A 20992-nucleotide genomic window follows, 5' to 3' on the forward strand; every position below is an offset into this window, starting at 1 on the left:
AGAGAGAGAGCCCGCGGCTGCTGAGGACTCACACACGCGCCTTGCACGCAGACACCATTATCTGACAGATGCCTTTCATGCAGGTGAGGGCCCCTCAGACAACTTTATAACGGCCAGCATGGGACTAGGACTGCTTACAGTAGTATGCGACGTTCCCTTCTTCTGACTGAAGGAAGTACCAGACCATGCCCAGGGAGGCTGCGTGCCTGCCCACAGAAGGGGACCACAGACCATGTGCAAATCCCTTGCCTGCAGCCCCCTGGGTAGAAAAGCATGACTACTTGCTCTCCAGTTTCTAGGTTAGTAAGGAAAAAGCTTGTCCCTCTGAGTTGCAAGTAAAGTAAATGAAAGTTGTGAACATCCATCCATCACCAGAGGCTATCTCCACGCTGCGGAAAGCAATCAAAAGAGTTACCACCTACTAAGTACTTACAATTAGGTTGGACCATGTGAAACTACTGTTTTTTAGGTCAAACACCATTCAATGTTAGTAATTTTTTATGGTTCAGGCTAATACATGCCAAGCAGTATTCTAAGCACTTTACATGTGTTAACTCACTTCATGCTCAAAACCCCCTATAAGGTCAGCATGATGGCTGTTCTTACTGTATACATATAGAAACTAGGCTTTAAGAAGTGCAGTAACTTGGCTTCAAATCCAGGAAGCTGGTCTCCAAAGTTCACATTCTTAACAGTTGTATACTATAGAAATTTTAAAACCAGCTGGGGGCAGAACATTCCCTCATCTGGACTCCTCCTGTGCCCCTCAGTCACACAGGGTTTGGTTACACATGTTGGCAAAGGTTTGGCTGCAAGCTATGGACGAAGGACGTGCATGAGCTGTGGGCCCTGGTCATTTGAAATCCAACCTTCAGGCAGAGAACAGGAGCAGAATGGATAATATCTGGACAGAGCAGGTCACTGCACTTGCTAGGAAGTAAAAAGGATAAAATCCTTTGGGCTGGCTTTAGTTCCTTGCTGTATTGCTATCAAAGAGAATCAAAGCACAGTCCTGTGCAGAAAGCATCTCTGTGATGCTCTAGGACACTCCTATACTGTAGTGGTTAAGCCATCTTTTGAGATGGGTATGACTGCCCCTGTTTCATAGAGGGGAAAACCGAGGCTCAGAGGGTGAAGTAACTCGCTCAGGGTCATAGAGTGAAAACAGAACAGGGCTTAGGATGTGATCCCAGGTCTTATGACTCCAAGTCACGTGTGTTTGGCCCCTGTGACACAGCTGCCTGGAATAAAGAAGCAATGACTGAGAAAGTCCTCTGAAAAGTAAAGATGGCTTTACAACATAAAAGCTAAAAGAACGTCTGCAAAGGCAGCTCCCCAGAGTGTGGCCAGGAGGTGGGATGGTCAGGGGGCCAGCTGTAAGAGCTGGGCCTTGGAGCCCAGGTGTCTACAGTCATAGGAGGTGGCCTCACACCAGAGATTCAATTTTATTCTCCTCAGCCACAAGAACCCTCTGACTCTGGTTGGGGTCCAGAGTGTGGGAGGCCCAGACCACGCTTCCAATCTTGGAGCTTCGTCTCTCTGAAACTCAGATTCTGTGGCTGTAAATCGGGGGCAAAATACTGTATCAAAGCAACCTTAACTGGCTGCAGGTAAGTGAGACAAGCAGGGGGAGGAGGGAGCCCCGGGCTGAGCTGTCCGTGGCAAATTGGAGAGCCGCTGCCAGATAAAGGTGGAGCGGCTACTTCACGCCATCTGATTATTTGTTACTACGTCAGAATGGGGTTTAGTGATGGCAGATCTTGCCATCTCTTGAAAGAAGGCCAAAATCTGGATTGCAATTCTGGAATGGTAGCTGGAAGAATAAGTTTCCAGTCACTGTGCACCTTGAAGTAAATGAAGGGTGGAAATACAGAATCAGCTGTCTGCTTCCATCTCTTGGGGCCTAGCTAGCTGGATGGTATTTTTGTTCCTATTCACTTAGGGTGGGTAAGTAAGTAAGTAAAAGTAAGTAAGTAAGTAAATAAATAAAGGCAATGAATGTGCATGATTTTATTTCTAAGATCACTGAGTCCCTTAGCACATGGAGGTGCCCTGTTACCATGAAGAGAGCTACAGATGAGAAACTGGGATTGAACAATTTCTGTTCCAATGTTCTGTGATTTTAACGGTCTCACAGATATGCATCAGAGACTGAAAGAGAGTGCTCAACTCCGCTGATATGGAGGTGCTGGAAATGTAGGTCCACGTCTTCCGCCATGCCCCAGGAGTTTTATTATGTAATGCAAACTGTGTTTTGCATCAGCCGTGTACTTCCAGCCTTTCAATCAGAAGAGGGCACTTGCCTGAGGGATGCAGGGCTCAGTGCATCAAGGCACAGAGGTTTAGAAGGCCACAGGGGTGGTCCAGGTGCCTTCTGAAAGGATGTCAGCTCTCTATACTAAAGCCGGTTTACTGGGGGGCAACACAGAGAAGCAGCACTGGGGAAACAAAACATCCAAACGGGCAACTTCTGTGAAGTAGTGGAAAGGGCTTTTCCACGGGAACCGGAAAACTTGAGTGTCAGCCGCACTTGGCCGTTAAACCAGCTCTGTGGTCCAGGCGGGCCAGGAGAATAGGGGTCTCAAACTCAGGCACAGCAAGGCCTGGTAGGTCATCCCATGAATGAATCGTGCCACAGGGCCTGCGGCAAACCCAGGAGAGCCCAGCCCAGCCGATGGGAAAGTCTAGTCATTTCTAGGCAATTGCTGCTATCTGGGAAGGCTGGTCTGAGGTTGCCAGAGCTTCTGCAGTTTTATTCGAATTCTTCCAAGTGTTAAGTGTTGCCTCCAAATTTCAAATATGCTTCACAGCCTAAACAAAACACAGCCTGCAGGCTGCCAGCTCTCAACTTTGGCATCAGATCCCTCCGAGAATCTACTTGCTCAGCTGTGTATGATTAGGGCCACCGACCGATGAAATCTCTGCAACCCTCCCAACTGTGCATCAAGCCACCCCCTCCCCTACCTCAGGACGGAGCTTCTAAGGTGGAGGGAAGGGCTGAGGGGAGCATATCCCTTGCTTTGTTTCTCAGAAGAGGCAGAAGGCTTCTCAGCCAAGGCAGTGGGGGCCTCCTGACCCTACAGGAGAGAGCATCCTTGGGCTCTCCTCTTCATGGGCTTCAGGGGAAGTGGCCACTCTCCTGGGGGATGCTGCCCTCACTTGACAAACACAGGCTTTCACTGTTTGTTCTGATTTTGTTCACAGCTAAAAGAACATTCAGTGCCTTTTAAGGGCTGGGAAGAGGCCATAGATACCCACACACAACCCAAAACCAGTTTTTCCATAAGATATGCTCATTCATTACTGGAAAACTAGAAGATACCGATAAACAAAGAAGATAAAAACAAAAATCCCACCTCTTGGAGATAACCACTGCTAACATTTGGCAAAGAAAAATATTTCTTAAAGTAGATCTCCCAGAAGAACTTGTGCTATATCATAGTCTCTCAAAGTCAGTGACCCAGTACTTTGGTGGGCAGTTGGGTCAAGTTCTCTTGGAAATGCTTCTGAGAATCTACCCTGAGAGCACCTCATTTGTAGCTCAAAATTTCTATGTTCCTCTCTTTTTTCATAAGCTATTTTCATTAAGGGCAAGGAACTATGCAAAGCTCTTTCCTGGCAGTATCTCATTTCACCCTTTCGACAAGTCTATGAGGTGGATTCTAATATTTCCTCCATTGTCCTACAGGCTTGCAGTGTGAGATAAGCAACTCACCCAAGATCACCCAGCTAGTTAAGTGGCAGGGCCAGGACTGGGACCCCAAGGTCTTTCTGATGCTAGAGTCCTAGTTCTTAGTCCCTTTTTCTTTCTTTCTTTCTTCTTTTATTTAATTTATTTTAAACTTATTTTTTTGGCTGCATTAGGTCTTTGTTGCTGCACGGGCATTTTCTAGTTGGGGTGAGTGGGGAGGCTACATTTTGCTGTGGTGCACAGGCTTCCCATTGCGGTGGCTTCTCTTGTTGCGGTGGCTTCTCTTGTTACTAGGCATGCGGGCTTCAGTAGTTGCGGCGCACAGGCTTAGTTGCTCCGTGGCACGTGGGATCTTCCTGGAACAGGGATCGAATCCATGTCCCCTGCATTGGCAGGTGGATTCTTAACCACTGCACCACCAGGGAAGTCCCAGTCCCTTTTTAAAAAGCCACTTTGTCCATTAAAAAAAAAAACAAAAAACGCTTTTTATTTTGAAATAATTTCTGACTTACAGAAAAGCTGTGAAAACTGCAGACTTCCTGCATATTCCTGACCCAGTTTCTCCAATGTTAACCTCTTACATAAGTTACCTAAAGTAGGAAACTAACATTGGTACAATTCTATGAACTAAATGACAGACCTTATTCAAATTTCACCATTTTTTTTTTTTTCCATTTTACGGTTCAATCCAGAATCCCACATTGCACTGAGTTGTCATGTCTCCTTAGCCTTTTCCAATCTCTAACAGATTTCAGTATCTCTTTGTCTTTTATGATCTGGATGCTTTTGAAAGGCATTGTTCATTCTTTTTTTTTTTTTTTTCTTTTTTGCGGTACACGGGCCTCTCACTGTTGTGGCCTCTCCCATCGCGGAGCACAGGCTCCGGACACGCAGGCTCAGCGGCCACGGCTCACGGGCCTAGCCGCTCTGCGGCATGTGGGATCTTCCTGGACCGGGGCACGAACCCGTGTCCCCTGCATCGGCAGGCAGACTCTCAACCACTGCGCCACATTGTGGATGCAGCAACCACTGCCTCCAGTGGATGCAGCAACCACTGCACTGCATTGTTCATTTTTGAATGCCATGTGATTTGGGTTTATCTGATATATTCTCATGATTAGATTGAGATTATGCATTTTGCATTATGCATACATATCAGGGGATACATGAATATACCTTATTTCTGGTGATATTAACCTTTCATGCTTGGTTAAGATGGTGTCTGCTATGAATGGATAAAGAAGAGGTGGCATATATATACAATGGAATATTACTCAGCCATAAAAAGAAATGAAATTGAGTTATTTGTAGTGAGGTGGATGGACCTAGAGTCTGTCATACAGAGTGAAGTAAGTCAGAAAGAGAAAAACAAATCCCGTAGGCTAACACACATATATGGAATCTAAAAAAAAAAAAAAAGAAAAAAGGTTCTGAAGAACCTAGGGGCAGAACAGGAATAAAGACACAGACGTAGAGAGTGGACTTAAGAACACGGGGAGGGGTAAGCTGGGACGAAGTGAGAGAGTGGCATGGACATATATACACTACCAAATGTAAAATAGATAGCTAGTGGGAAGCAGCCGCATAGCATAGGGAGATCAGCTCGGTGCTTTGTGACCACCTAGAGGGGTGGGATAGGGAGGGTGGGAGGGAGACGCAAGAGGGAAGGGATATGGGGATATATGTATACATATAGCTGATTCACTTTGTTATACAGCAGAAACTAACACAACATTGTAAAGCAATTATACTCCAATAAAGATGTTAAAAAAAAAGAGAAAACATAAATATAATAACAAGTATTCTACAAAGAAAGAAAAAAAAAGATGGTGTCTGCTAGATTTCCCCATTGTAAAATTAGTATTCTTCCCTTTGCAATTAATAAATATCTTGAAGGAGATAATTCGAGACTATGTAAGAATGCTTTTTCTTCTCTAAGTATTTTTAAAATTTTTGAGTAATCTGAGTAATTTTAAAACTTTGGTGAAATACAGATAACATAAAACTTACCATTTTAACCCTTTTTAAATTAGGGTTAGATACATTCATATTGTTGTGCCACCATCACTACCATCCACCTCCAGCACTTCTTAATCTCCCCAACTGAACCTCTGTACCCATTAGGCACTAACTCCCTATTCCTTGGCCAACACCACTGTACTTTCTGTCTCTATAAACCTCACTACTCTAGAAACCTCATAATAAGAAGAATCATAAAATACTCTTCGCAAAGTTCTGCCCGCTAATTTTAGCATCTGTTACTGGATCCTGCCTGCAACCATTACTACTGTGGTGTTCTAATGGTGATTTTCTACTTCTCTCATTCCTTCTACTCATCTGCTTTTGAAGCGTTAAAAGCTTCCTTTGATCCACTGAAAGACTGATCAATCAAATTATGCTAATTCTTGGAAAGAATTGGCAGAGAGTAGTTCAAATTGCTGATTAATAAAAGAAGGTAGCAGGCCTGTCCCATGCTTGTGCATCAAGAACAACTATATAATTTGCACGTCCCAGCACAAAATGAAAATGTGGGGACCCCTGCTAGAAAATGATTAAGAATTCCAAGATGGTGACAGCAGAGCATTAAACCATTGAAGAGCCTCTGTGGGCTCTATACTACTGCACACCCACGAGCTGACGCTGCTGTGTAACCTTCCCTGGTTTGTTAGGACTACCCAGCTACTTTACAGAGCTGCAGGATCCTAAAGGACAAGCAGCTGTGCCCCAGGGCTGGCCATTTCTAGAGATCTCAAGACCCCCCTCCACTCCCATTCTCTAGGCAACCAGGAAGATAAGATTATTCTTATTCTTTTTAAATCTTTTTTTTTTTTCCGTCTCATTCAGATGAGAAAGAGACCCATTGCTTCTCTGTAACTAGCTCAGTACCAGGCTAACAACAACCCCCAATAAGGCTGCTAGTCTGAGGAGTCCCAGAGCAGAACTCACAAGGGCCCCCATCTCTTACCACGATGGAGGTCAGGTCCTCACTCTCAAAGCGGCTGATGGCCTGGTCCAAGGATTTATACATGGCGGCAGAGATGCGCTGGGTAATGAGTCTGTTCAAGTCAATTGATCTACCCAACAGCTGCATAGAAGAGAGAGAGACAGAGGGAGAGATACAAGGTTACTTATGGTTTGTTTGCACAGGCACATGACAACTAAATGCAATGCATTGATAGGAAATTGTACTAAAACTATAAACAACATGGCCAGGACAAATAGGGACTCTATGAAGAAAATAGTATTATTAAACTTCCTGAGTATGATAATTCTATTTGGATGATGAAAGAATGTCCTTGTTCTTAGGAGATACACGCTGAGGTATCAGCGGTAAAGTGTCATATGTCTCCAACTTACTCTCAACTGGCTAAGAAAAAAGTATGTATATTAAAATATATATTTTATTATAGTGGGTTGGCCAAAAAGTTCATTTGGTATTTTTCCATAGGATGTTACAAACATTTTGGTCAACCTAATATTTATATATAAATATGTTTTTTAAATTATATATACTATAAATGTATATTTAAACCACACTTACTATATTTATGAGAGAGAAAAAACACATATATGAGAAAAAGAAAGTGAATCAAATGTGGTTAAAACATGAATAATCATGAATCTGGCTACAAAGTATATCTGTGTGTTTATTGTGTTATTCTTTGATAAACACAGATGTCAAAATCCTGAACAAAATACCAGCAAGCAGAATCCAACAGCACATTAAAAGGCTCATACACCATGATCAACCGGGATTTATCCCAGGGATGCAAGGATTCTTCAATATACGCAAATCAATGTGATACACCTCATTAACAAATTAAGGAATAAAAAACATATGATCACCTCAACAGATGCAGAAAAAGCTTTTGACAAAATTCAACACCCATTTATGATAAAAACTCTCCAGAAAATGGGCATAGAGGGAACGTACCTCAACATAATAAAGGCCATATATGACAAACCCACAGCAAGCATCATACTCAATGGTGAAAAACTGAAAGCATTTCCACTAAGATCAGGAACAAGACAAGGATATCCACTCTCACCACCCTTATTCAATATAGTTTTGAGCAGTCAGAGAAGAAAAAGAAATAAAAGGAATCCAAATTGGAAAAGAAGAAGTAAAACTGTCACTGTTTGCCGATGACATGATACTATACACAGAAAATCCTAAAGATGCCACCAGAAAACTACTAGTGCTAATCAACGAATTTGGTAAGGTTGCAGGATACAAAATGAATGCACAGAAATCTCTGGCATTCCTATAGACCAACAATGAAAAATCAGAAAGAGAAATTAAGGAAACATTCCCATTTACCACTGCAACAAAAAGAGTAAAATACCTAGGAATAAACCTGCCTCAGGAGGCGAAAGACATGTACTCAGAAAACTATAAAACAGTGATGAAACAAATCAAAGATGACATAAACAGATGGAGAAATATACCATGTTCTTGGATTGGAAGAATCAATATGGTGAAAATGATTAGACTACCCAAAGCAATCTACAGATTCAATGCAATCCCTATCAAACTACCAATGGCATTCTTCACAGAATTAGAACAAAAAATTTCACAATTTGTATGGAAACACAAAAGACCCCAGATAGCCAAAGAAATCTTGAGAAAGAAAAACGGAGTTGGAGGAATCAGGCTCCCAACTTCAAACAGTACCACAAAGGTACAGTAATCAAGACAGTATGGTACTGGTACAAAAACAGAAAATTAGATCAATGCTACAAGATAAAATGCCCAGAGATAAACCCACGCACATAGGGGCACCTAATTTACAACAAAGGAGGCAAGAACATACAATGGAGAAAAGACAGCCTCTTCAATAAGTGGTGCTAGGCCACCAAACCAGCTTTACAACAAACGCTAAAGGAACTTCTCCAGGCAGAAAACACAAGAGAAGGAAAACACCTACAATAAAAAACCCAAAACACTTAAGAAAATGGTAATAGGAGCATACATATCGATAATATCCTAAAATGTAAATGGATTAAATGCTCCAACCAAAAGACATAGACTGGCTGCATGGATACAAAAACAAGACCCATATATATGCTGTCTACAAAAGACCCACTTCAGACCTAGGGACACACAGACACTAAAAGTGAGGGGATGGAAACAGATATTCCATGCAAATGGAAATCAAAAGAAAGCTGGAGTAGCAATTCTCATATCTGACAAAACAGACTTTAAAATAAAGACTATTACAAGAGACAAAGAAGGACACTACATAATGATCAAGGGATCAATCCAAGAAGAAGGTATAACAATTGTAAATATTTATGCACCCAACATAGGAGCACCTCAGTACATAAGGCAAATGCTAACAGCCATAAAAGGGGAAATTGACAGTAACACATTATAGTAGGGGACTTAAACACCCCACTTTCACCCATGGACAGATCATCCAAAATGAAAATAAATAAGGAAACACAAGCTTTAAATGATACATTAAACAAGATGGACTTAATTGATATTTATAGGACACTCCATCCAGAAACAACAGAATACACTTTCTTCTCATGTGCTCATGGAACATTCTCCCGGTTAGATCATATCTTGGGTCACAAATCAAGCCTTGGTAAATTTAAGAAAATTGAAATCGTATCAAGTATCTCTTCCGACCACAATGCTATGAGACTAAATATCAATTACATGAAAAAAATCTGTGGAAAAATACAAACACATGGAGGCTAAACAATACACTACTAAATAACCAAGAGATCACTGAAGAAATCAAAGAGGAAATCAAAAAATACCTAGAAAGAAATGACAATCTAAACACGACGACCCAAAACCTATGGGATGCAGCAAAATCAGTTCTAAGAGGGAAGTTTATAGCAATACAATCCTACCTCAAGAAACAGGAAACATCTCAAATAAACAACCTAACCTTACAACTAAAGCAATTAGAGAAAGAAGAACAAAAAACCCCCAGTTAGCAGAAGGAAAGAGATCATAAAGATCAGATCAGAAACAAATGAAAAAGAAATGAAGGAAACAATAGCTAAGATCAATAAAACTAAAAGCTGGTTCTTTGAGAAGATAAACAAAATTGATAAACCAATAGCCAGACTCATCAAGAAAAAAAGGGAGAAGATTCAGATCAATAGAATCAGAAATGAAAAAGGAGAAGTAACAACTGACACTGCAGAAATACAAAGGATCCTGAGGGATTACCACAAGTAACTATGCCAATAAAATGGACAACCTGAAAGAAATGGACAAATTGTTAGAAAAGCACAACCTCCTGAGAATGAATCAGGAAGAAACAGAAAATATAAACAGACCAATCACAAGACTGAAGTTGAAACTGTGATTAAAAATCTTCCAAAAACAAAAGCCCAGGACCAGATGAATTCACAGGTGAATTCTATCAAACATTTAGAGAAGAGCTAACACCTATCCTTCTCAAACTCTTCCAAAATATAGCAGAGGAAGGAACACTCCCAAACTCATTCTACGAGGCCACCATCACCCTGATACCAAAACCAGACAAAGATGTCACAAAAAAAGAAAACTACAGACCAATATCACTGATGAACATAGATGCAAAGATCCTCGACAAAATACTAGCAAACAAAATCCAAAGCACATTAAAAGGATCACACACCATGATCAAGTGGGGTTTATCCCAGGAACGCAAGGATTCTTCAATATATGCAAATCAATCAATGTGATAAACCATATTAACAAACTGAAGGATAAAAACCATATGATCATCTCAATAGATGCAGAAAAAGCTTTCAACAAAATTCAACACCCATTTATGATAAAAACCCTCCAGAAAGTAGCCATAGAGGGAACTTACCTCAACACAATAAAGGCCATATATGACAAACCCACAGCCAACATCGTTCTCAATGGTGAAAAACTGAAACCATTTCCACTAAGATCAGGAATAAGACAAGGTTGCCCACTTTCAACACTACTATTCAACATAGTTTTGGAAGTTTTAGCAATCAGAGAAGAAAAAGAAATGAAAGGAATCCAAATCGGAAAAGAAGAAGTAAAACTGTCACTGTTTGCAGATGACACGATACCATACTTAGAGAATCCCAAAGATGCTACCAGAAAACTACTAGAGCTAATCAATGAATCTGGTAAAGCAGAAGGATACAAAATTAATGCACAGAAATGTCTTGCATTCCTATACACTGATGATGAAAAATCAGAAAGAGAAATAAGGAAACACTCCCATTTACCATTGCAACCAAAACAACAAAATACCTAGGAATAAACGTACCTAAGGGGACAAAAAACCTGTATGCAGCAAACTATAAGACACTGATGAAAGAAATTAAAGATGCTACAAACAGATGGAAAGATATACCATGTTCTTCAATTGGAAGAATCAACATTGTGAAAATCACTGTATACCCAAAGCAATCTACAGATTCAATGCAATCCCTATCAAACCACCACTGGCATTTTTCACAGAACTAGAACAAAAAATTTCACAGTTTGTATGGAAACACAAAAGACCCTGAATAGCCAAAGCAATCTTGAGAAAGAAAAACAGAGCTGGAGGAATCAGGCTCCCTGACTTCAGACTATACTACCAAGCTACAGTAATCAAGACAGTATGGTACTGGCACAAAAACAGAAACATAGCTCAATGGAACAGGATAGAAAGCCCAGAGATAAACCCACACACATATGGTCACGTTATCTTTGATACAGAAGGCGAGAATATACAATGGAGAAAAGACAGCCTCTTCAATAAGTGGTGCTCGGAAAACTGGACAGCTACATGTAAAAGAATGAAATTAGAACACACCCTAACACCATACACAAAAATAAACTCAAAATGGATTAAAGGCCTTGGTGTAAGGCCAGACACTAAAAAACTCTCCAAGGAAAACATAGGCAGAACACTAGATGACATACATCACAGCAAGATCCTTTTTGACCCACCTACTAGAGAAATGGAAATAAAAATAAAAATAAACAAATGGGACCTAATGAAACTTAAAAAGCTTTTGCACAGCAAAGGAAACCATAAACAAGACAAAAAGACAACCCTCAGAATGGGAGAAAATATTTGCAAATGAAGCAACTGAGAAAGGATTAATCTCTAAAATATACAGGCAGCTCATGCAGCTCAATATCAAAAAAACAAACAACCCAATCCAAAAATGGGCAGAAGACCTGAATAGACATGTCTCCAAAGAAGATATACAGATTGCCAACAAATACATGAAAGGATGCTCAACATCACTAATCATTAGAGAAATGCAAGTCAAAACTACAATGAGGTATCACTTCATGCAGGTCAGAATGGTCATTATTAAAAAATCCAGAACCAATAAATGCTGGCAAGAGTGTGGTGAAAAGGGAACCCTCCTGCACAGTTGGTGGGAATGTATATTGATACAACCACTATGGAAAACAGTATGGTGGTTCCTTAAAAAACTAAAAATAGAACTGCCATTTGACCCAGCAATCCCACTACTGGGCATATACCTGGGAAAACCATAATTTAAATAGAGACATGTACCACGATGTTCATGGCAGCACTATTTACAATAGCCAGGACATGGAACCAACCTAAATGTCTATTGACAGATGAATGGATAAAGAAGATGTGGCACATATATACAATGGAATATTACTCAGCCATAAAAAGAAACGAAACTGAGTTATTTGTAGTGAGGTGGATGGACCTAGAGTCTGTCATACAGAGTGAAGTAAGTCAGAAAGAGAAAAACAAATACTGTATGCTAACACATTTATATGGAATCTAAAAAAAAAAAAAAAAGGTACTGATGAACCTACTTGCAGGGCAGGAATAAAGAGGTAGACACAGAAAATTGACTTGAGGACATGGGGTGGGAGGGTGAAGCTGGGGTGAAGTGAGAGTAGCATGGACATATATACATTACTGAATGTAATACAGTTGGCTAGTGGGAAGCAGCAGCATAGCACACGGAGATTGGCTCGGTGCTTTGCAATGACCTAGAGGGGTGGGATAGGGAGGGTGGGAGGGAGGGGATATGAGGACATGTGTATGCATATGGCTGATTCGCTTTGTTGTGCAACAGGAACTAACACAGTATTGTGAAGCAATTATACTCCAATAAAGATGTATTAAAAAAAAAAAGTTGAGGAAAAATACGATGCATTCAGACTGTAGGAAGAGGCTCAGGACACACTCTGGTACCCCATGCATTGCTGACATCCTGAATCTACCCTTGAAGTTCTTCCTGTATCCGTCCTGTGCCCCAGTTCAGAGTCACCAGGGAGTAGCAGTCCCCCCAGCAAGGGCCTACCGTGTACCTTTATGGGGATGAATTTAAAAGCATGAGGAGAAAGGCTGACTACAGGCTGGAAAATATAGCTTAGGATAATTTCCACTGGGGTACACGTGGGCATTACTGCAAATGCTACATAGATAGCAATAAACATTTATTGAGTACCTGTTGTGTGCACTGCACTTTGCTAGGTGCCCAAGGATTATTCTCAACTATTTTATTTTTTTCTGCTTCCCTTTTGGGAGAGATTTTCCACCAACTGACTAAGGCTCCTCATAGCACACACAGAGCCCTCAAGATTAATGTCCTGTGACTAATTCTAGCTGCACTGGTAACTGATAGCTGTAATCTTCTGAGAGGCTGAAGGAAAAACTCTCTTTGAGCCCTTACTGTTGGCAGAGGTGAAAATGTTTTTTTCCTCTTACGATTCTCCATTTCTCTTAGATTTCTGAGAGCAATGGGAATATCCAGGGCTTCCAGGGTAAATCCTCTCCTCTTTATCCAGGGCATCTTCTCAGTCTCAGCCCTGCTTCCCTTCACCCAAGTCTTCTCCACAACACGTGAACCACAGGACGAGCACACAGAGGTCACAGCATGAAGGCCATTTCAACACTGGGTGGCTGACAGCAGGGCTTAGGAGTAGGATGCAAGGTCTGCTGGAGCATCTCTTATTTTTGTCTGCCAGGCTCACGTGAACATCTTTAAGCAGGGATATGTTTCTAGTTCCTGGCAGAATTTCCTCTACATCTGGGGTCAAATGTTAACAGAGACTAACTCCATAAAAACAAACCATAATGGGCCCTGTTCAGGGATAGATTTACCCATTTCTGAACATTAGTCCCGACTGAAGGAGGTGGGCTGCAGCTTATGATGGGAGGACAAAGGTGGCCGCTACTCATCAGAGGTGAATGGCAGCTGGGCTGAGAAGCCTAGAACTTGAACCAAAGGAAGCCCAATGCCTCTTGACTGTAAGATTCTGAGGAGGTGTTATATCCATGGTCAGCAGCCCACGCGGGGCAATACCCAGGGAAGATGGTAAGCAGTCCAGATTTCCAATCTCAAGGCTAACGTCACAGTTCCTCTCTCCTGCCTATTCCACCTCTGTCACCATACCTGGACGTGTCTCTGCTTCAACAGCGTTTCATAGCGGTTGGATGGTGGGTATGGAATGATGACTCCATAATTCTTACATTCAGCCCTAAAACGTTTATCCAACAGGACACTGGAAGGGATAAAAGTGAAATAAGGCCAGTAAACATGACGGTGAATGGTGATCAATCACCCAGCCATGTGTATTTCAAACGACAGAATCTACTCATGAAGTGTTATCTCATATTTTTTAAATATTTTTTTTCTGATCTAGAGCAAAGTTCTTCTAATTTTTTTCAGCCCAAAAAGCTCAATATGTGAAATAGAATTTCTGCATTAAAGACAGGCAACACAGAAGTTGAGACGCTTTCTTGCTTTTATTCATTCACCATAAAAGCAATTGAGTCCCTGCTTAGTATATCCCAGGAAACATTCTAGGTACCGAGGATACAAAGTTCTTGTCCTTATGGAGCTTACGTTCTAGTAAAGAGAGACTGATACTAAATAAATAGGCAGAGGAATAAAATAATTTCAGATAATAGTAAATACCTGCATGGTATTTACTATTCACCAGGCATACACGTACATGCAGAGAATCATTTTGAATCTCACAACAATCCTATGAATTAGATGTTCTATTATGATCTTTTACACTGAGCCATGGATTGCAGAGTAATAAGTGCTCTGAAAATAATAAAACAGGATCATTTGGTGTTAGGAGATCAGGGAAAACCTCTCTAAAGAGGTTCTGTTGGACAGAGACCTAAATGCTAAAAATGGAAAGATCTGGGGGAAGAATCTTTCAGGCATGATTAGCTTGGTACGTTGAGAAAAAGGAAAAATGGTCAGTGTAGATAAGGGGCAGGTGTGCTGGAGAGTATGGTGCAAAAATGAATTTATAAAGTTAGTCTAGTGGCCAGACCATGTGGGACGATATAAGCCACAGTAAGGAGGTTAGATGTTTTCTAGATGTGACTGAAGCCACGGAAAGTTTTTAAGCAGGAAAGTGACATCATCTAAATCTACACTGTCCGATACATCATCCACCCACCAGGTGAGCCTACTAAGCACCTGAACCGTGGCGGTCTAAGCTGAGATGCGCTATTAGTATAAAATACACACTAGATGTTGAAGACTTAGGAAAAAAACATTGAAAACTATTTCCTTAATAACTTTTTATTGGTTACATGTTGAAATTATAATATTTTAAGATATAATGGATTATATAAAATATAGTATTAAATTAATTTTTAAAATATGGCTACTAAAACATTTACAATTACATCTGTGACCCAACATTTGTGATTGCATTATATTTCTGATGGACAGCAATGATCTAGATCACTCTGTCCCTCCTGTGCTCTCTGACTCTCCCAACTTCTCGCAGTCTCCCCCAACTTCCCGTATCTTTGACAAACCACTGATCTTATAAGGAGGGATACAGATTAAGATTCCTATTTCAGATAACGATATTTTGTAAATTAAATATATAGAGGACCCAGGGTTTGACAAGTCTGAGTTGGTTTACACAGACAATGGACCAGCATATTTGAAAATTATCTTAGAGAAGCTGGAAGCCCAGCTCACTGTTAGAACCCCATGCAATTCAATCCAGACACTTGTGAAGTGACTCCTTTGTGAAAGGTTGTGTTCTCTGCGCTTTCCCTGAAACCCTATGCATATGCTTTCTACAGTTTACATCCTTAAGAGTCATTCACTTCATTTAATGCACATTCTGTGTTAACAGACACTTGTGCATCTGTATACCACCTCCTGTCTGAACTCCATCAGAACAACTCAAGTTGCTGAAAGCAAAACAAAGCAAATTTTTATTGTAGGGAAAAAAAGTAACAATCCTTGAAATTACTGGTTGGTACATTTGGATTTCCAATAAAAAGGTAAATATCTCTATCTCTATCTCTATCTCTATCTATCTATCTATCTATCTATCTATGTAGGCAGGGTTTTTTTGACCAGTACTATTATGGGTTCCTCAAACCCAGGAATTCTCAGGAGTCTAAATCAACCCATACTGACAATACCAATGAGCCTGTAAAACCTGGCATATGCCCAGACCCCTCCTCTTCCTTGGCCTTCTGTCTGGCCTTCATACTCCCATTCTTGCTCACCTCCAATCCGTTCTCTACAGTTTAATGTTTTTAAAAGATCAAACTTCTAAAAATAAAAATCAAACTGGGTCACTGTCATACTGTGGAAACTATCCCGTGGTTCCACTCCTAGGACAAATGCCTACAAGGCCGCAAGACCTGGGCCCTGCCTACCTGCCCAGCTTTACCATGCAGCCTGCCCACGCTGTGGTCCGTGAATGAGACATTTACGTGTACTAATTCACATTAATCCTCTCAACAGCCCTACAAAGTAGCAGTAGGCATGCTCTTCATCTTATGCTTCAGCCACAGGGACTCTGCACAAGTGGTTTGTTTTGCCTGCAATTTCTAGCCCTACTCTTCACCCAGTTTTACTTAATCAAGTCCTATCAACTTCAGATGTGAACTCAAACGTTACTTTCTTGGGACAGCCCTTCCAGTTACCCATCCCAAAGACTAGTTTATGACAGGTTTAACTGTCATATATTCCCATTAGCCTGTCCTTCGTAGGAACCTCCCTTGACACTGTGCATTCGGTAGTTTTTATTAATGTCTGTTTTCCTCACTAGACTGTAAGCTCCATGAGATCTAGCACCACATCTGCCTATTTTCCTTCCTCCTACATTCTAGCACCAAATCCAGGCCCACGGAATCACTCAGATTTCCTTAGGTCCTAAAGGAGAAGGGAGGTTTTGCAACAGAGAACCTTGCCTTCCAGGTGGCAATCTTAGGAAGCTTTGCTGCACATAGCCCTGGGGCTCTCATACCTGCCAGCCATTGCTTTGTAGTAAGCAAAGATCTGGTCTGCCAGCTTGTAGACAAACTGATCAAAACACAGGTTCACCTGGTGAAGAAGAAGCAGGAAATGTCAATGGCGTCCGTCCGGCTTTATTAGAGAAATTTCAGCAACTGAAGGGGACAGTGGTGCAGGACTGCCTGAAGTGTGAGGTGAAGCAAGACGCTTTGCAGGAAAAAAAAAGAAGATTCTGTGGCCAACTAAGTTTGGGAAGTCTGGTCTCTTGCTCTCAAGGTCCTCAACCAGGCACAAAGAAAGCAAAATTCAAAAAGCTGTTGAGGAACCACTGTCCCCACTGGTCCCCTCCTGGCTGTTACAAGGTGCCTGCCCAGGGGGAACGCCACAGATAGGGCTTCACATCCTGTAATTACACATATCAGTCCCCTCATCTCTCCCGATAGAATTTCTTGTCTTTTCCTTTTATTTTACTTTACCTTGCTTTGCAAATGAAGAAGTTGATGGTCATTAAAAATTTAAAAACCTTTTTAAAACCAGTTTGCTTAAAAATCTTTGGTTTTTAATGAATAAGAGACCGTCTTGCCTTTTCAGTGTTTCATCATGTCAGTGGCAGAATGTGATGCTGAGGTGAGAAGAAAGTTCACAGCAGACATAGAGGATCGAAAGCAAATCCTCCAATGATGGCAAGAGCAGGGAACGGCCAAACGAGGGGCGATAAAGAGATGGGCTCTGATAGTAGCAGGGTAACAGTATAACTTCAAAGGAAATAGACTGTATTTAGGTGATTAATCTTCAATCCTTTTTGCACCAAACTCCCAGTTCCATAAGGTTAACTCTTTATTGAAAGAGCTTTCGTATCTTTTATTTTACACACTAAATGTTATTCTGAACATAAAAACACAGTGCTGTGTGCAGTGTTGTCCTCACACGCACATAACCAAGGCCTCTGCCCTGGAGTCTGAGCTTCAAGGATCCCTAAGGGGGCCTCCTTCAGGCAAAGGACCCGTAGGATCCAGGGTGGGGTGCCCAACTCATGCCCCCCTTCTATAACCAGCTTTGAATATTCTTGCCCAAATAGCCCAAGTCCCTTCCAGGCCCTGTGTGCTCTTTTCCCTGGGTTCCTCCCTGAGGGTGCACTGCACTGCAGGTGTGTGTACCCCTAGGGCCTGGGGTTGGCCAAGGGGCCATCGTTTTGGGGCACAGGAGGAAGACAAAGCTTGGGTATCCACACATAGGCCCTTCCTCGTTCAGAACAGAGTCTGAAGATGGGAAGAGAAAGGGGGGCAGGCCATGAGCTCGGAGTCTCAATCTATACTTCTGCTCCATGGCCTCCAGTGTTATCCAGGGCTTATCTGTGTGCTTTCTTTACTTTTTTTTTTTTTTTTTTTTTAGTGGTACGCAGGCCTCTCACTGTTGTGGCCTCTCCCGTTGCGGAGCACAGGCTGCGGACGCGCAGGCTCAGCGGCCATGGCTCACGGGCCCAGGCGCTCCGCGGCATGTGGGATCTTCCTGGACCGGGGCATGAACCCGTGTTCCCTGCATCGGCAGGTGGACTCTCAACCACTGCGCCACCAGGGAACCCCCTACATTTATTTTTAAAATGTCACTTGGACATATGACACTCTAGATTTTTTGTTTTCAACCTGTTGGAGAACATGACTATCTAAAATCTTATTGGAAAATGGACCTGTCCAAGCTGCGATGCAACCAATTAACTTGTCTACTGGAATCTTTCTTTCCAAGTTTGTGTACTGCTCAGGAGACAAACAGGATAGATTTGCATTGGGGTCCATCAAGGTTTTCAACTCCCATAGCAACTGGAAGATTTAGAAAGAAAGCAGCATCTGTACTAGATTTTCTTTGAAATACATAAACTTTCAAACTAATTTGGTGGTAACGCTTGTCCTAAGACACTTACATCTTTCCTTTATAAATAAGAATGCCTTATATTTGTGTGACAATTGGCCTCATTCTACGTTTATATGATCCCACGTACTTAGGTGGAGCAGAGACTCTCATTCCAATTTCCAGATGACACAATTGAGATATTTCATAGTCCTTAGCCCTGCTGATCCCCTGTTTCTGGTCCTTGCTGGCCCGTGGTAGGACTGTACTTCCTTGCTCCTCTTTGAAAGGAGGCACTGCCATGAGACTTGCTTTGACTAATGACATGTGTCACTTCCAGGTGGAAGCTTTAAGTATCAGAGTATGATTCACCCTGACACATCCCCCTGCCATGGCAACTAGTGAATATCACAGATGGGTCGCAGATTAAAGACTACATACAACAGAGCCTCCAGCCAACATGCAATGGAGAAATGAACCTTTGGTCCCAAGCTACTAAGAACGTCTGATTGTCTGTAACTGCAGCATATCCCAGCCTTTCCTGACGATTTCAGAAATAAAGCCCTTGAGCGACAATTCAACAGCTTCATAGGTGAGAGGATGGCTATTTCCATCCTACCAGTACTAGAATGAGACTCTATAAGCTGTGTGATGTGGAGGTAATGATACTTGAACACTCTAAGATTTATTATCTGTAAAACAGACAGTAGCATACACTTCTTAAATTACTGTAAAGACTATTTAAAATGTCCATAAAGTGCTTAGTACTATACCTGGCAAATGGTAAACATATAATAATTGATAGGCAGCATTACTGTTATTATTATTAGCCAATTAATCCAACTGTAAAAGACCCATTAGAAATTAATTTTACCCATGCAGTTCTAAAGTTCGCCATCCCTGAACATCTGAAAAAGAAAGACTAACATCCTGTTCTAGGTCCCTTTTGATGATAATGATGTTTATAAAGGTCAGTGTCCAAAGCAAGTCACTGATCTCCCATGCTATGGTCTGAATGTTTGTGTCTCCCCAAAATTCATGTGTTGAAATCCTAACCCCCAAAGGTGATGGAATTAGGAGGTGGGGCCTTTGGGAGGTGATGAGGTCACAAGGATGGAGCCTTCGTGAATGGGATCAGTGCTCTTATAAAAGAGACCCAGAGAGCTCCCTGGCCCCGTCCACCATATAAGGACACGGCAAGAAGTCTGGGACCCAGAAGAGGCTGGCACGCTGATCTCAGACTTCTAGCCTCCAGAACTGTGAGAAATACATTCCTGTTGTTTATAGGCCCCGCAGTCTGTGGTACTTCATTACAGCAGCCCAAATGGACTAAGACGCCCCACTTTGTGCCCAGCTAGAGACCTGGAAAGTCCAGACTCTTGGAACACGATTAGAAGAACAAAAGGAGAAGCAATCACTTGCCTCAGCTTCGATCTCATCGTACAGGAACTGCTTTTTAAACTTAGTCAGAGCATAGTAGGCGCTGTCGTTGTACAGATCCAAAGGGTAGAGGACGTATCTGAAGAGGGAAAAACAACGGCCAGTAGCTCACTAATGATCTCTCTTAAGGCAGGCAGATTTAAACTTGCTTAGGAAATATGAACAGCTGGGTGAACAAATTCAGAGTTAGGAAAAAGAGACCCTTTCAGGGTCTAGGGTGTTTCCAGCCTCCACTTAGGAATGACTTACACTACTGTCTGCCCACAGAAAGCAAAGTCCATGACGTTAATAAATGCAAGGCCTGAAAAAAATCAGTCTGGGACTAAAAGAAATCTGGTGGCCGTTAAGGCCATTAGCTTCCCTATCCCCAGAGATGATAATTTTCCCAGCGTGGCTGTTATGAGCCTGGGAAGGTCAGCTGGGCTGGTAGATTTCTGAACCTTTCTGCAAGGCTGAGTCACATCTGGTGGTGATTTGATCCTGGGTGGGGCACACTGCCTCATCTGGAAAGTTCTGGAAAGAACAGGGCTCGCTGGCTGGCAAACTGCCCTCTACCTGCACCCCGGGAACCTCCTTGCTGGCCCAACCCTGCCTCTTACTCCATCATGGAAGGTTCTTTGGTTTCCAGGATATGGTCTGTTAGAATCCAGGGCATGGACATCTCAATAGGGAACTGGATTCGCCGGCCCATGGTTAACTCCAGGAAGAATTCTCGGAACCAGAGCTGGGAGAGGTCGCAACACTGCTGCAGGGCTTCTGGAAGCATAAGGGAGAGAGCCTTGGGTTACACATCAGAAG

At 42.0% G+C, this 20992-nt stretch overlaps 1 protein-coding gene across 4 annotated transcripts in view; it reads right to left on the reverse strand.

The window, feature by feature from the left end:
- Nucleotides 1-20992, reverse strand: part of CYFIP2 (cytoplasmic FMR1 interacting protein 2) — a 131403-nt gene that overhangs the window by 53947 nt on the left and 56464 nt on the right. For all 4 annotated transcript variants that reach the window (XR_014326133.1, XM_082837337.1, XM_082837338.1 and 1 more), the window contains 5 exons: nt 20794-20950; nt 20177-20273; nt 16923-16999; nt 14072-14180; nt 6657-6776 (listed from right to left, as the gene is read on the reverse strand). Coding sequence is in view for 3 of the 4 variants with exons in the window: in XM_082837337.1 (XP_082693463.1) it covers nt 6657-6776; nt 14072-14180; nt 16923-16999; nt 20177-20273; nt 20794-20950 (560 nt within the window). In the remaining variant the exon portion in view is untranslated. The remainder of the gene's footprint in view (nt 1-6656; nt 6777-14071; nt 14181-16922; nt 17000-20176; nt 20274-20793; nt 20951-20992) is intronic.

Source organism: Leucopleurus acutus (assembly GCF_964270905.1).
Source record: "Leucopleurus acutus genome assembly, chromosome: 3".
Classification (NCBI taxonomy): domain Eukaryota; kingdom Metazoa; phylum Chordata; class Mammalia; order Artiodactyla; family Delphinidae; genus Leucopleurus; species Leucopleurus acutus.